Source organism: Caloenas nicobarica, chromosome 3 (genome assembly GCF_036013445.1).
Source record: "Caloenas nicobarica isolate bCalNic1 chromosome 3, bCalNic1.hap1, whole genome shotgun sequence".
NCBI classification, from domain to species: Eukaryota; Metazoa; Chordata; class Aves; order Columbiformes; family Columbidae; genus Caloenas; species Caloenas nicobarica.
Genome location: NC_088247.1, coordinates 52010397 through 52024890, shown reverse-complemented (window position 1 = coordinate 52024890; position 14494 = coordinate 52010397). Strand labels below are relative to the sequence as shown.

The window sequence follows — 14494 nt, the reverse complement described above, 5'->3', positions numbered from 1 at the left end:
CGGCAACGACACTTCCCAGCAGGCAGCGGGCAGGATGTGACGACCTACGGCCGGCGCGGGGGCGACCGTTGGGCGGAAGTGCGGCGGTTTCGTTTCCCGGGGGAGGCGGGCGGTGGCGGTTGGCGGCGCGATGCTGGTGTGCGACGTCTGCGGGCAGGCGCTCTCCTCGGAGGCGGCGGTGCGGCGGCACCTGCGGCACACGCAGCACACGCCCCCGGGCCGCCAGCCCCGCTGCCCGCTCTGCGGCGCCGCCGCCGCCGCCCCGGGCTGTGACGAGCTCCGCCGCCACATCGAGGCGGCCCACCCGGAGCCGCCGGACGCCCGCCGCCCCGAGCTCGCCGTGGGGCTGCCCGAGTGCCCCTTCTGCGGGGAGGTGGCGGGGCGGGAGCTGGAGGCGCACGTCAGGGCGCGGCACGGGCATCTGCTGGGCGCCCCGGGCACAGGTGAGCGGCGGCGGCGGGGGGCATCGCGTCTGAGCCCGCGGGGGTTGAGGTTGGCCGTGGCCGCCCGGGCGGGGAGTGGAGAACCGTCCTGCGGCGCTTTGGCGGTGTGCCAGGGACTGACCGCCCGGGGGCGGCTGCACCGTGCTGGGGGCGCTGCCCGAGCGCCGCTGGCGCTGCTTTCTCCCCGGGGGATGCAGCTGGAGAGCTGCGAGGCCGCTCGTGGGCGCCAACAAGGGGCGAGGGAGCGAAGGCGGTGGAGGGGTGTTACTTGGGAGGGCACAGTGAGTGAAGACAATGGGGGCGTCACTTGAAAAATCTGCTCCAGAGCGGAACTAAAGCCGCTAATGCAGACGAACCTGCAATGTTTTGCATGTCCAAAATGCGCCATCTCTATCAGTGAAAGCAAATCGGAAAGCTTTTGTGTGTTAGGGAGGTGGTTTTTACCTACCCGACGTGTGTTTAGCCACAAAGGTTTGACTTTGCCTCTTCAAGTCTCATCTTTGACAGGCTCGTGTAGAGCAGTTGCAGTACTGTTAGGGAAACGTCATTTTCAGTTTGAAGTAGAGACTTAGGAAAGATCCAGCACTGAAGTATTCTGAAGTACTAAATGTTGATTTGGAGACCACAAGTGTATTTTGCGGGATAAAGTTGGAGTAAGGAAAACAGTTATTTATTTGAATACTGGGGTTTTTTTTAAACGTGGCCAGAATTTTATTCTGACAACCGTCCAAAGTTGCTGGTAGCTATTTCAGACAGTAATGGCATCTCTGTTAGAAGGTAATTCTCTCAAAAGACTAGCATTCTTGGTATAACAAGCTATGTACACTGAAGAGAAAAACAAGTGATGATGAGGATGCAGATGTGTCAGTATAATCAACCCCACTGCGTATTCTGTGATTAAAAAAAAATCCAGATCTTAGCATTGAATAATATCTTTCTTCTACATGTGCAAATAAGGCAGAGCTTGAATAAGTAACTTACTTGCTTGCCAATTTATTTTTTAAAAGGAGTTACATTAAGAATGTTTTGGTTTTCTATGTACATAATGTGTTTCAGGAAACTATATTTTTGCGGTGTTATGTAAAATGTTACTGGTGAATTTGGATTATTGTACCATCAAGTTTTCCTCCAACCAGTCATGAACTTGTAGCTTGAGAAAGCGCTTTCCAGAAACAGCTGACATAGCATATTAATTCCTGTGTTTTGTGAACTTAGGAGGGTGCAAGTAAAATCTAGGGACTCAAAAAGAGGACAGTGAAGATGGAGTCAGGCTCTTCCCTGTGGTACCCAGTGACAGGACAACAAGTAATAGGTGCAAGTTGGAATACCAGAAATGGTATTTAAACACAGGAACGCTTTATTGTGAGAGTGGTCAAACACTGGAATAAGTTGTCTAGGGAGCTTGTGGAGTGTCTATCCTTGGAGATATTTGAAAACTGTCTGGAAAAGCCCTGTAGAACTTAGCCTGTTTCATTTGACCTTGCTTTGAGGGACTAGATGATTTCCAGAAGTCCTTTTGAACTTTACCTATTCTATACGGTGCTCTTCAATAATAATGCTAAAACTGCACAGCAAGTGTCTTTCTGTTAACTGGATAGATCTTTTCATTAACAGTTTGACATTTCAGAATAAGCATTTCTTAGTACAAATATTATCATAGCAAATTGCAATCTATAAGTTAAATGGGGCAAAACTTGATTAATTGAAAGAAGGAAAATATGTCTTAAATTTGTCAGCTATTTAAATACAAATTCTTAAATGGTTAAGAGAGTAACAGCTGTTTAGAATTTGCTGCCTTGCACTGGGGAATTTCAATGGGAACACAGAACTCATTACTGTGTATTTATCTTAGGCTATTTATCAGTTAGGGGAGTGACTCTCACAAAAAGCAGGCATTGGATTAATCAAGAAACCGCATTTCTTTTTCAGATGCAGGAATTGTTGAACAGCTATATGAGTGTCCAATGTGCAGTCTTACCTGTACAAACATTCAAATTCTTGAAGAACATGTGGATTTACACTTAGAGGAACATAACTTTTCAGAAGGTACATGAAAGGATACAGGCTTGATAATACTTGAAAGCATTTACAAGCGTTTGCATGTTGCAGTGTAGAATCTCAGACAAAATTTAAACCAAATATTTCCTTATTGAAAAAGAGAGCTGGACACATATACAATGAAGTTAACACGTTATAGTTAACAGCAAGTCCTCTCACTTGCCCAAGTGCTCTGCGTAATTACACGTGCTAAAAGAAATATTTGTCTATGCACACCTGTTAAGTAAATGCTCTGTATGTTAGCCAAAACTAAAACTTAGAGCAAAAAATGTTTAAAAGACAGCCATTTTTTTTGGTAGCTCTATAGAAGGTTTACATACCTCGAATTAAGAGTGGCGCATTCCAGTATGATAAGCTGAAAATTTATAGCTTATGAAAACCTCAACTTTTTTAAAATTTATTTTTTCTAAATGGTTGTGCTGATTCATTAGTCATAGCAATAAAGTAAAGGAATCAAAACTAATTTTGTTTATTAGCATGGCTAATAAAATCCTAGAGATTCCCTATCCAGTTCTCTGATCCTAAATTTGTTTTTATCACTTTGTTATGAGACTGCTGGGAGTGATCCCAGAAGCTAATAAGCGTGTGGTATTCAAGAAACTGGGACTTCTTGCGAACAATGAAGTGAAACATAGTAGGTAAAAGCCGTTTTCTTAGTCATAGAAGTAAATGTGTTATTTGCCAAGGAGCTGCTCCTGTAACTTGGCATTAACTTTGTCCAAGTCAAGAGTCTGAGTCCTAGTAAACTGAATGCAGCCAGTCCTGTTTAGTGTTCGCTAACAGTTCAAAATAGTGTGGGATACATCTCCTAAAATTAAGGCCCAGTTGTGTTTATGTTTGTCTGCTTAGAAAAGAATCTTTAAAAATTAAGTAAGTGATCCGTCAAAGCATTGATAACCTCCTGATCAAGTCGTCTCTTTGGAATGTTACTCCTGGGTAGATGGAAACATAAGAGATCTAGAACTGGCTCAACAGCTCCAAACTGAAGAAGATGAACAGCAGAGATCAGAAGAAGAGAAGCGAGAGAGGGAAGAATTTAAAAAGCTGCAGGTATGGTAATATTTCTAAATGGTAAAATATTGAACAGTTGTGCCATTAGAAGCTGAGTATCTTGGGACTGAAATGACCTGGAATGCCCGTACCAGGTCAGAGCTATGCAGCTGGACAGGCCATGTTGAGGTGGTGGTACAGGAGCGGGTTGCAGGCAAACACAAGCTCTCAGCAGCCCAGATCCTGGCACTGGTGCTGGACGTGCCTGCCTTTGAACTACTTGGCTTTGCTGCCTTGAGTGGTGTTGCTCCCTGTGCACATCACACTGCTCTGCCCAGGGGCTCTACCCACCACCTCCTACTGTGCTCTGCCCGCCACCTCCTACTGTGCTCTACCCAGCTCCAGTGCTCTGCCCTGCAGTGCAGCCTGGAGCATATTCCCTGGCAGAAGGCCTGACGCCCTGAGCATCCTGGCTCTCCTCTTCCTGGATACCATCACCTGCTCCCATGACCATGCTCCTGCTAGATCTTCCTTCTCTCTCCCTCCCACCCGACAGCTCTGGTAGCTCCTTTCCCACTCTTCCTACCTCCTGGCCCCTAACTACCCCCGTGCCCACAGCTGGCTGCCCAAGAGAGGACAGAGGGATGTGCCTGCTCTTGCAGGTGTGGTTTTCCTAGTCCCATGTTTCTGTTCAGGAGTGAAGCTTGGCCTTCAGCTCTAAAATATCATAAATCTGAAGCTTTTATGTGTCATTGTTCACTGTTTTTCAAATATCACGCATGTAGCTTCTCAAAATTGCTAAAGGTGAATTTAAAAAATGTGATTTAAGTCATGCATATTCCATCCCTAACAGAGACAATATGGCTTGGATAATTCTGGAGGCTACAAGCAGCAGTACCTAAAGAATATGGAAAAGGAAGTTGATAGAGGAAATATGCAGCCTTTTGAATACCACAAGAGAAAAGCTGACATGATGGAATGTTTGGCTTTTGGTATAGATGATGGGAAAACAAAGACCTCAGGTAAAAATGCTGAAATTATATGATTAGACTGTACTTTTTAAACCTAGGTTGTAGTGACCAAACCTGTCTTTAACAAAGCCTATAATTGGATGTTTGATATTGGTTGCATTCTACTTCTAATCTTTATTTTCTAGATCAATCTAATACCATTTTAGTCATAAGCTAATAAGGAAGTTAAAGTTTGGTATATTTCTAACCTCTGTTATAACCTGAAGACCTTTTTCCTTCTTTTTTTCTTTTCTGTGGAACCTTGCAATCAAGTTCTCTGGTTAAAGGCCCAAATGCAATATATATCAAAAGATGCAAATGTCTTCTTCTTACCTGTTGGTTGTCCTTGAGAGTGTGCTTGTTTACTACTTAGTACTCATTGGTTCCTAACCTAGCGTAGCCGTTAAAATGTACAGTAGCTTTTTATCTTGTGTTTCAGTTAGTTGTAGTATCATGTAAGCTGGTCCCAGGTAGGCACAGTGTTCATCTGATTCCAAAGCCTCAGAGAGGACTGGTAGGAGTAGACATCTACTCAATACATCTTCTTTGAAATGTTTTGTAATTGGTACAAAAATACAGTGCTGATGGTTTTCTGTGTCCCTTTCAAAAGACTTCCTTGTCTTTACTCGCCAAGATCACAGCTTCAAAGGTCTTACAGGTTATTGCTAGTGGTTCTAGTTTACCAAAGATCCATTTGGTTCTTGACAAGTAAAATGAAATTTCTTCTATAAGATGTATTGACTGGAAGTAATACATTTAAAGTCTTCATTCTTGGTAATGATTTAGACTCCAGGGAAGAATTCAGAAAATAATCTGTGATGGCCATGGAATGATTGTCTTCACAACAGCATGGCAATAAAGTGCCTTTGAGAATTTGCGTTTACAAATTGAAGAGACCATTCCTAAGCATGTTCTTTCATGTAACAAAGGAGGATTTGGAATATCCTGCAAATGTGTTGTTTGGTTTTTGTTGTTGTTTTAAATATCTACAGTAATTCTCAAATTCTGTGCCATTCCTTTTCTTCTCTTACTTTCTCCAGGAAAAAAAAATTATGGGGAATAAAAGGATTACAAAGTATGCATAAGTATTTCCATGTTTTTAAGGGGATGTTGTACTGGAACTGACAGTGGCATAGAAGTGCTTTATTGGTGACATTACTTTTCCTATTTCATTGTAGTGGTTCCTGTGCATATCACACTTTACAATGTAGTCCAAGCTGTTTAATTTAAAATATTCATTGTGTAACAGCAGTGAAAAAATAGCTTGAATTTTGAAAGCTTCATAGTACGTAAATTCATCAAAGTAAAGACCATCAAAATGAAATAGGTGCAATGTCCACTGGTTTTGTGATTTGGGTTCTAGATGTAATGTAGGATCACTTAGAAATTTTAAAACAAATTGTCTTAATCTGTATCTATTCCAAGCTGGGTAAAGAATCTTTTTTCTGGAGAACTTTACAGTTCATTTTGCACATAAACTTTATGTTTGGTCTTATTTTAGGAGTCATTGAAGCATTGTGCAAGTACTATCAGAATGACAACAAAGATGTCAGGCATGTATGGCTTTCAACAGGAGTCGATCACTTCCACTCATCTTTGGGCGATAAAGGCTGGGGTTGCGGTTACAGGAATTTCCAAATGTTGCTTTCCTCACTGTTGCAAAACAGCTTGTATAATGACTGCTTGAGAGGTATTAAACAACATGCTGCCTATTTGTTTCACATACCTTGGATGACAACCAACTGATTAGTGTTTAGCCTTTTCGTTTACACAGCAAGGCTTACTAGGTCCATGATACCTATTAAGTGCTTGTTACACCACTGGAACATACTGTGGAAAGAATCAGAGAGGTGAATACTGGCAAGGCATGATGTGGTTGAAGTTTTAGATTTAGTTTTTGTGGTGCATCTTTGTAACATCAACTGCCTCTTATAAAAGAAGATGAATAGTTTTAGTTAATAGACTGTTTCAGTAACTGTAACCACAATTCAAAAGCTTTTCTGTTCCAGATACTACACTAATTCCTAGTATACCAAAGATTCAGTCCATGATTGAAGATGCCTGGAGAGAAGGCTTTGATCCTCATGGGGCATCTCACTTCAACAAGAGATTACATGGTTCCAAAGCATGGATAGGAGCATGTGAAATTTATTCACTGTTAACCAGTCTCAGGATAAAGTAAATATTGCTTTCTTTTGTTGTTATTTTTAAGTGCTGGTTTAAGTCCTGCGCCTTGAAAGGTCAGGTTTGCCAACTGTATGATGACAAAGCCACCTTGGTGGCTTTATAGTTAACCAACCTATAAACGTTTCTGACTTAACGCAGCACAAAGCTGTGTAACTACTTACGCAGGTACATGAACAGAATAACTACTTAGTTCACTGAGACTTGGTGAAGAATTATGCCACATATGCATCAAATCAAACATTGATTAAAAACTTAATTTCTCTAGAAGTTCCTTCTCAAGAAGAAACTGAATTTCAGCTGTTCACATGCATAATTCTGAAAGCTGTTAATTGGATTCTCTAGTGTACGTGTATTGCATACAAAAAATCAAACATCTTAATTTTTGCAAGCTTCACAAGTTCTTGTTAGACTGAACAGAGTAGAGTGTTTCTTTGTTATAGAATATATCTTCCAGTTTTGGACAGTATCTATTGTATTGCTTTGTAATTATATGTCCCCTACTCTTGTATTTAAAAAAAAAAAAAAAAAAAAAAAGTGGTAACAGCCACTTGACACCTGGAATTGCTGTGTTTACGAAACATTCCTGGTGCAGGAGGAAGGGATTGAGAGGTGAAAAAATTGTTTTAACAAACAACCTGCTTGAAATTTTATTGTTATTTTCATTCTACATGTTCTGTTGTAGGTGTCAAATCATTGACTTTCACAAACCAACTGGCCCTATGGGTACACACCCTCGTTTATTTGAGTGGGTTTTGCGTTATTATTCTACAGATAATGAAGGTGGTGCAAAGGTAATGTGTACTTCCAAACCACCAATCTACTTGCAACATCAAGGTCAGTATCACAATATACCAGTTTCTTACTACTCTCTATTTTTCTTTATATGTGCTGCAATTCAGAGCAGCATTTTACATTCCTTCGTTTAATAGAAGGCATGGCTTCATTTCCTGTTTTGTTTTGGTTTTTTATGTAGTAAGAGCAACATCAAAGTTTATATTTGTATTGGATGGAAGAGCTGGATGTGATTGGGATCTCAACTTCCTGACATCTGCTCTTTACTTATAACCACCTTATTACATTTCAAGTAATGTCATCTTTAATCTGGAAATAAGTAGCATGTTATGAGGAAGTAAATGGGATTTCTATGTTTTTAAAATACTGAAACTCTATTTTGAAACTAGGTCATAGTCGTACTGTTATTGGAATAGAAGAGAAGAAGAATAAAACCTTATGTTTGCTACTGTTTGACCCGGGATGTCCTTCCCAAGAAATGCAGAAACTGCTAAAACAAACCAGTGATGGTACTAGTCTCAAACTACTTCGGAAATTTTTGGGTAGCTTAAAAGAAAAGCAATACCAGATAGTGGCTGTAGATGGTGTCCTCTCCTTGGAAGAGAAAGCTGTAAGTATTTTGGAAAATAGTTTCTGTCTAAGAAAATCTAAGAGAATCTGCATCTCTTCTTTAATACTCAAATGCATATGCATATATGGGTGTGTGGTGATTGATTTTTTTTTTTTAACCTTTTCGCTTTTCTAGTTCTTCTCTGCCACTTTATTCTGAATTAAGAAATCACAGGATATCAAAACCAAAAAAGTTTTGCGTATAAATGCATGCCACCTTGATGTAACTGGCAGCTTCTAAGTCTTACATGAATTTGCAGCTGTTTGCAGGCAAAAATTAGACTTCTTTTTATTTTTGTACTGTAATTTATTCTAAGTAACTTAATGTGGGCATATAAGGTACTTAGAAAGCATACATAGTCCAGAATTATGTTCAGGGGTTTTTATTGTAACTTCGTAAAGCTATGTGGTGTCTGTCAACCTTTGACAGTTGAAGAAAAAGGTGCACAGATACTGAGGCCTAACCATCCAGTGTCTCCTCAGCTTGGACACTAGAACTAGTGCATTCTGCTTTCTGAAAGTACTTAATACTTCATATATTCAAAATGCTGCTCTGAGCAACTTTTATGTTTGAGCTGTCAGCATTTTATAAATCCTGTCCATGTGTTTCACTTTTGGCATTGTAACTTTAAGACCTTAGAAGTTTTCAGCTGAATGTCTGTTGTATTTCTTTGTTTCTTAAGCTTTCTCTTTCCTACACTAACAAACCGATTCTGAGGAACCATGTTTTGATTCTATGGTGTCTTATTATTACTGTTCAGCATGTTCAAGCTTCATGACAGACTTCTATTCAAACCAGGAAATACCTGGTGACTGAGTCACCTGCTGAACTGTATTTAACATCTGTATATTGACATGAAATGTTAAGTGTTTTCTGGCCCAGAAATAGCAGTGAAACACAACCAACCTCTCTTCCTCCTGCTGGCAAAAACTTTACAATTCAGGACACAGTAGAAGGAAGAGTGTTGTTTGGAATTTGTGGGGGGTGTTTTGGTTTTGGTTTTGTCTCTTTTCAAAGATGTGATTTTATATTTACAAATATCAATTATTTAGAATTTTGTCTTTAAAGCTCCCATTTAATTAAGATGAAATATAACCCCTCATAAAGCTTACTGACCTACTAGTTTGGAAAATGCCCTTTTAAAGTGATATTTCCATTAATTAAATTATTCTCTCTTTCCTCTCCGCACTTTTTTTTAGGCTTGCTGCCGTGCTTCTCAAGTCTTAACATCAGAGAAGATTCCTTAAAGGATGCCTTTAATTACCTCTTTTGGAATCTGCCGGATGCAAAACATTAAACTTCTGGACTGTGACCCTAGCTCAACAGTTTCTAGACTTAAACCGTGTCTCCATAAATGTTTGGGGATTTTGGAGAAGCACAACAGTAGAGTAAATCTGTAGTTTTGATCTTCAGTCAAAACTCTGCCCTCCTGATGAATCTGTAACTGAAGTATTACAGTTCTTGTTTTACTAGAAAATTTGCTGTTTTCTTAGTTACTTAAATATAAAGCAACACGTACCATGCTATAGCAAACTATGCACTGTAGTTAACTGTCAGTAAGCAGTGGAGAGAGATACTATGGAACCACTTTATTGGAGTGCCTCTGTAAAATGTGTTTTGGGTGACTCTGTGGCCAGTGCTCTATTTCTTACCAAATCTGATCAACAAATATCTATTATGCCTCAGTAATTTTTCCTGCAACTATTTGCAAAGTAGAGAGGTAGTTCAGTGATTTCACGTGATACAGTCTGTTCCACCAGGAGCTAGTTTACTACTGAACCTCTTTTCAGGCAGCTGGCTTCTCTAGATGTGTCACTTGTAAACTTGAACATGTGTGCTTATGAGGTGGATCAATGTTAGCATTGGCTGTGAGGTCTAAGATAGTGGTGTCCAAAGTAGAGTGTGCGTGTGCTCAAGGAGCTGTGCAAGACAATCCGTTGGGGTATAGGAAGCAGATACTTCTTTTGTACTGTGAATAAATAAAATAAATATTTCATAGAAGAGTTTATTTCATTTTTTTTAATTTCAGTTTTTGTGTGTGTTTTATAATGTATAACCCCTAGGCCTCAGAGGCATCTGGAAAGGACATTTGAACTCATTGTTGACTAGGGGCACTATTGTGCAGGGTTAGTGCTGTTTTGGACATGGGCTCTCTGCTGAGACAAGTCTGCTCGTTTGAGACACCCTACTACGTGTAAGACTTGCTGCTCTGGCAGAGTACAAGAGTTGTGCCTTTACAGCATGACAGCTGGAGGCTGCGAGGGATGGTCGAGTGTGTTGCAGATAGCACTGGATGCCTTTGTTTAAGCACTGGTATCCTGCCATGGCATTCATTTACTGTTGTAACAAGAGCTTAGATACTTCCCTTTCAGTTAAACTCACGTGTTGACATCCAGATGTATTACAGGTGTAGGAGTTTTACTATTAACCTGTTTCTCCCATGTTTAATATGCTCTGGCAATAAGAGCTGGTAATTTTTGGAAGTAGTGAAACACGTGAATGTGTAAAGATACTACAATCCATAAATCAATTTTTCTGAAACATGCATGAAATTAAAAAAAGGTAATGACAAAAATGCATTGATTCCAGTAGGTATGTGGAATTGGCCTATAGCCTGTGAATGGGCTAAATATATAGGACACTGGAAGGGCTGAGACTAGGGATGGAGTTCCTGAGAACTGGGGGACCATCAGCTCTGGTCTATGTGGCAGATGTTCTTACACCATGTGAAGTTTTGTAGCCATGAGGTCATTTAACCTCTCACAGATACGCTTCAATCTTCTGCACTGTTCCCTCCCCTGTGACTGGGGCTGAGTCTGTTCCTGGCTAAGGCTCTGCCAGTTCCAGACCCAGCAGGTTCTTCACCAGAGTGACACCGTGACCAGATCTGTGAGCCTAAGAAGCAGGAGTCGCAGCTCAGCCCCAGGACGTCACTAAAGTGTTCAAACTGCTGTTGGGACTAAGCTGGTGTTCCAGTGAAATGCTGTAATGTGCCAAATCTTTTTGTACTGGTTTGTACATTCTGTTTGATTCCTACGTAATCACCGTGGGACAGCTGGATTAGAAGTGAGCAGAAGAATGGAAGTCTCACTTGGATCTGACTGAATATGCATCTGCAAGGGCTCTTGCCACAGTGGTTCCTCGCACCACCTGGACAGGAACCAACCATTTGAGATACTTGATTTCCTTGTGTAAGCATGACCTTATGCCAAATCTCAATAAACGTTGTGTATGGTTTGTTGTGGGGGGGTTTGTTTATTTGTTTTTGATTTTTTTTTTTATTTTTACTTTGTTTTAATTTGTTTTTGTTTGTTTTTCCTAACAAGCACTCTGGGAGTGTTAGAGCAACACATGCCTAATCACAGATTTATTAAGGTCAAGTTCCTGGTGTCTCACTTGTTTCAGCTTGATTCCAGGAGTGCCATGTAAAGGTCCAACCAACCAAGGTATTGATGGTATAACAAACAATAGCCTTTTCAGGGAGTGGCAGCTGGGGCAGGGTGATGGGGTAACTTTCAACTGTTAGCTGGGCACCACTGGAAAGAAAGCATTGGGATAACAAAACATTAAAATAACCCTGATGAGACCAAAGACTTATATCCTGAATCTCTACCAAATGTTTGCCCTAAGAGAGAAAATGAGTGCATTTGGGCTCAATGCTGACTAAAATAACTGCTTATGGGATGTTGCCTTTTTTTTGCCAAACTCTCCTGTCTTCACAGAAGCTAAATTTCTTCTTTGCAAATAGTTGCCTCAGAGAAATAATGGGATCCTGTTTGGATCTACTAGCAAGACCCTGGATATTTGGTTAACCACTCGGGTGAAGAAACTGGCAGCGTGTTCCTGAAATTCCAAGAAAGGCTTTGATCTGCTTTTCTCTTCCCAGGTGGCAGGGCAACAGAGGGAGTTGTACACTTCTGCCATCAGAAGTAAATCACAGAGACTTGTCACCGCTGGGGGTCCCAGCCACTTGTGTTCGGCTGCAAACTGCACTTTCTGAAAAGAGCAGCGTAGGAATGTCTGTGAACCTATGCAAGATGGAGAACATATTGATTACTGAAAGGCCTCCTGAGTATGCTATACATCGAATGCTGAAGTAGTTTATTCTTTACATGCAGTAAACTGACTCTCAGAAAAGCTTCAGGTGATTAACGTGAAAATTGCGATTTGTGTTTGTCAGAACCTGTAACTGTTTTACCGTGATTCAGAAAGTGTGCTCATTTCTCCTTGGGAATGATGCTAAGCTCTCTGTAAATTCAGCATTTTGGAGGCAAAATGTTACATCTTTTTTGTCTATTTATGTTCAATTTCTCTTATATATGATTCATCCAAATACTTTTTTATATATGATACTGAAAGCATATAGACACTTTAATATAAACATTTTTTGAGGCAAAAAATCAAGTCATCTAATACGCTAGTAATGTTCTAGTAATTCCAGTATTTAATTTTAATTCACATTGCTTTACAGATAGGCATTCTCTTCATTTCTCAGGACAAGAATAAGATAAGAACAGTTTCAACGCTTATATCAAAGCAGTAATAAGCACTCAAAGAACAATGAATGTTTTTTAAAAAAGAACTTTTCTGAGACGCTTTCTGGTGAAGCCCAACCCTAATTGTAAAGGAACATACTTCCTCAAATTATAGGACCCTGTGCTTAAAATGTGGACCTCTGTAGCTGCCTTCCCCAATGCCACTCCCAGAGCAGCATATCCCCTTGGCAGAGGGTAATCCCCCTGGACCCACTGAGGCACTGGAAAAATATTATTAGTCCCAGCCAGGTTCATATGACAGCTAAAAGCAGAAACAGCCATAACACTGCCAGCAGCCTTCCCATCGGCTCACTTAGGCCAACGCAATCCTATGCAATAGCATAGCCAGATGCATAGGCTTTTTCATTGCTTACCTGCGTTCAGTTCACACTTCTAAACTTTTTGTTTTGCTGGTAATTGCAGCTGTGGCAAATCTTTTGCTGATATGTAGGACCTCTAAGTATATTACTAGCTTGTTGAAATGAGACTGCTGCTGATAGGACCACTTTGATATGGAACTGCGATGAAGTGACCTGAAGCTAGGATGATTTAATTGTCTTGCCAAGTATAACTATTCTGATAAGCCATAATATGTGTCTGCAGATGGTAAAAGGAGTAACTGTGTACATCAAATGGCATGCTGCAGCCACTCCTTCGCGGAAGAAGGAAGAACCGTTCATTGAGGTCCCATCTCTCCCACCACAGAGGGGAATCAAGCTGTTGTGGTTGTTGTGATTTGCTCTACTTGTAAACGCTACATCTTGCTAGCAAAGGCTTCTAGTGTTCCTGCCTCTGCCCTCCAGTGTGATCTTGGTGTTATAAAGCAACTCTTGTTGCAAGAGCCCAGTTCCTGGAATGTGATGGCAGCTTCCCAGGAGATGGGAGAGAGGGAGGTAAGGATGTAACAGCAGCTGCCATCCCAAAGCACAGGGATTCCTCTCACAAGGCCACAAGAAGGTGGAGCTGAGCTTTCCATAAAAAGCCAAGATTATTCTATTTTCTCTCTTCATGAGGATTTTATAAAAAGCATTGTTCTGGTTTTACATTTTCTCTTACCAGAGCATCAGTTTCTGCTAGGAAGAAGTCAAAGGAGTTATGGAAAAATGAATTATGTCCTCTGTTGAGTTTTGAATTCAACTTATTCCTAAAGAACTAGTGTGTTTTTCAGTCTTTTACAAGGGCTCAACCTTTGGGTCAGCACTGGGAGGAACATAATGTAACACTAGTATCCTCTAGATACAGTCTTTCATCTGCCTTGGCTGTTTCAAGGGCTGCACTGAGCTCTAACCATATAATCACACCAGTTGGTCCATGGCAGTTCCTATTTTTCAGGCTACTTTAAATCAAATAATATTTCCAAATGCTTTAAAACAGAAGATGTCCTATGTATCAGTGACCCAAATAGAGGAAAAAACTCAGTTCTTTGTCACTTTTGCCCTGTCGTGAAGACTGGCAATATGCTGCTTGTGAAGTGATAGGTGAGGCCGTGGCTGATCTGCTGTGCTATCAGAATTTAACAAAATATAATGTTTTCCAGCTGCACAGATAAATTCCAAAGGTTAATCACGCTTTTACCTTTAAACATGCAGTTTGACATAAATAATCTGAAACCAAAGGTAGCTGTTAAGAGATGTGTTTGTGAGGTACTATTACACCCAAATAAATAATATGATAATAAAATAGCCTTCAGGGGCCTTTACTTTCTTTCAAGAGACTTTATCGGCTTAGAATATTTTGAGTTCAATATTTTCTGAAGAAGAGAAGACATGGAGATAAGGGCTAAGAATCTATGACAGGGGTTTATTTTAAATAACATGGAACATCACCTCATTTGTTTGCTGTGCATTTGCTTTACCATTTAGCCCCAGG

General features: G+C 40.6%; 1 protein-coding gene across 1 annotated transcript; it reads left to right on the top strand.

Annotated features, from left to right (window-relative positions):
• The first annotated feature begins 43 nt into the window (after window positions 1–43).
• On the top strand, window positions 44–10366 carry ZUP1 (zinc finger containing ubiquitin peptidase 1). The gene is made up of 9 exons (XM_065632532.1): window positions 44–443; window positions 2373–2489; window positions 3442–3551; window positions 4345–4513; window positions 6003–6191; window positions 6511–6679; window positions 7371–7522; window positions 7870–8090; window positions 9290–10366. The coding sequence occupies exons 1-9, from the start codon at window positions 131–133 to the stop codon at window positions 9335–9337; spliced, it is 1488 nt and encodes a 495-aa protein (XP_065488604.1). The 5' UTR covers window positions 44–130; the 3' UTR covers window positions 9338–10366.
• Window positions 10367–14494: the final 4128 nt, after the last annotated feature.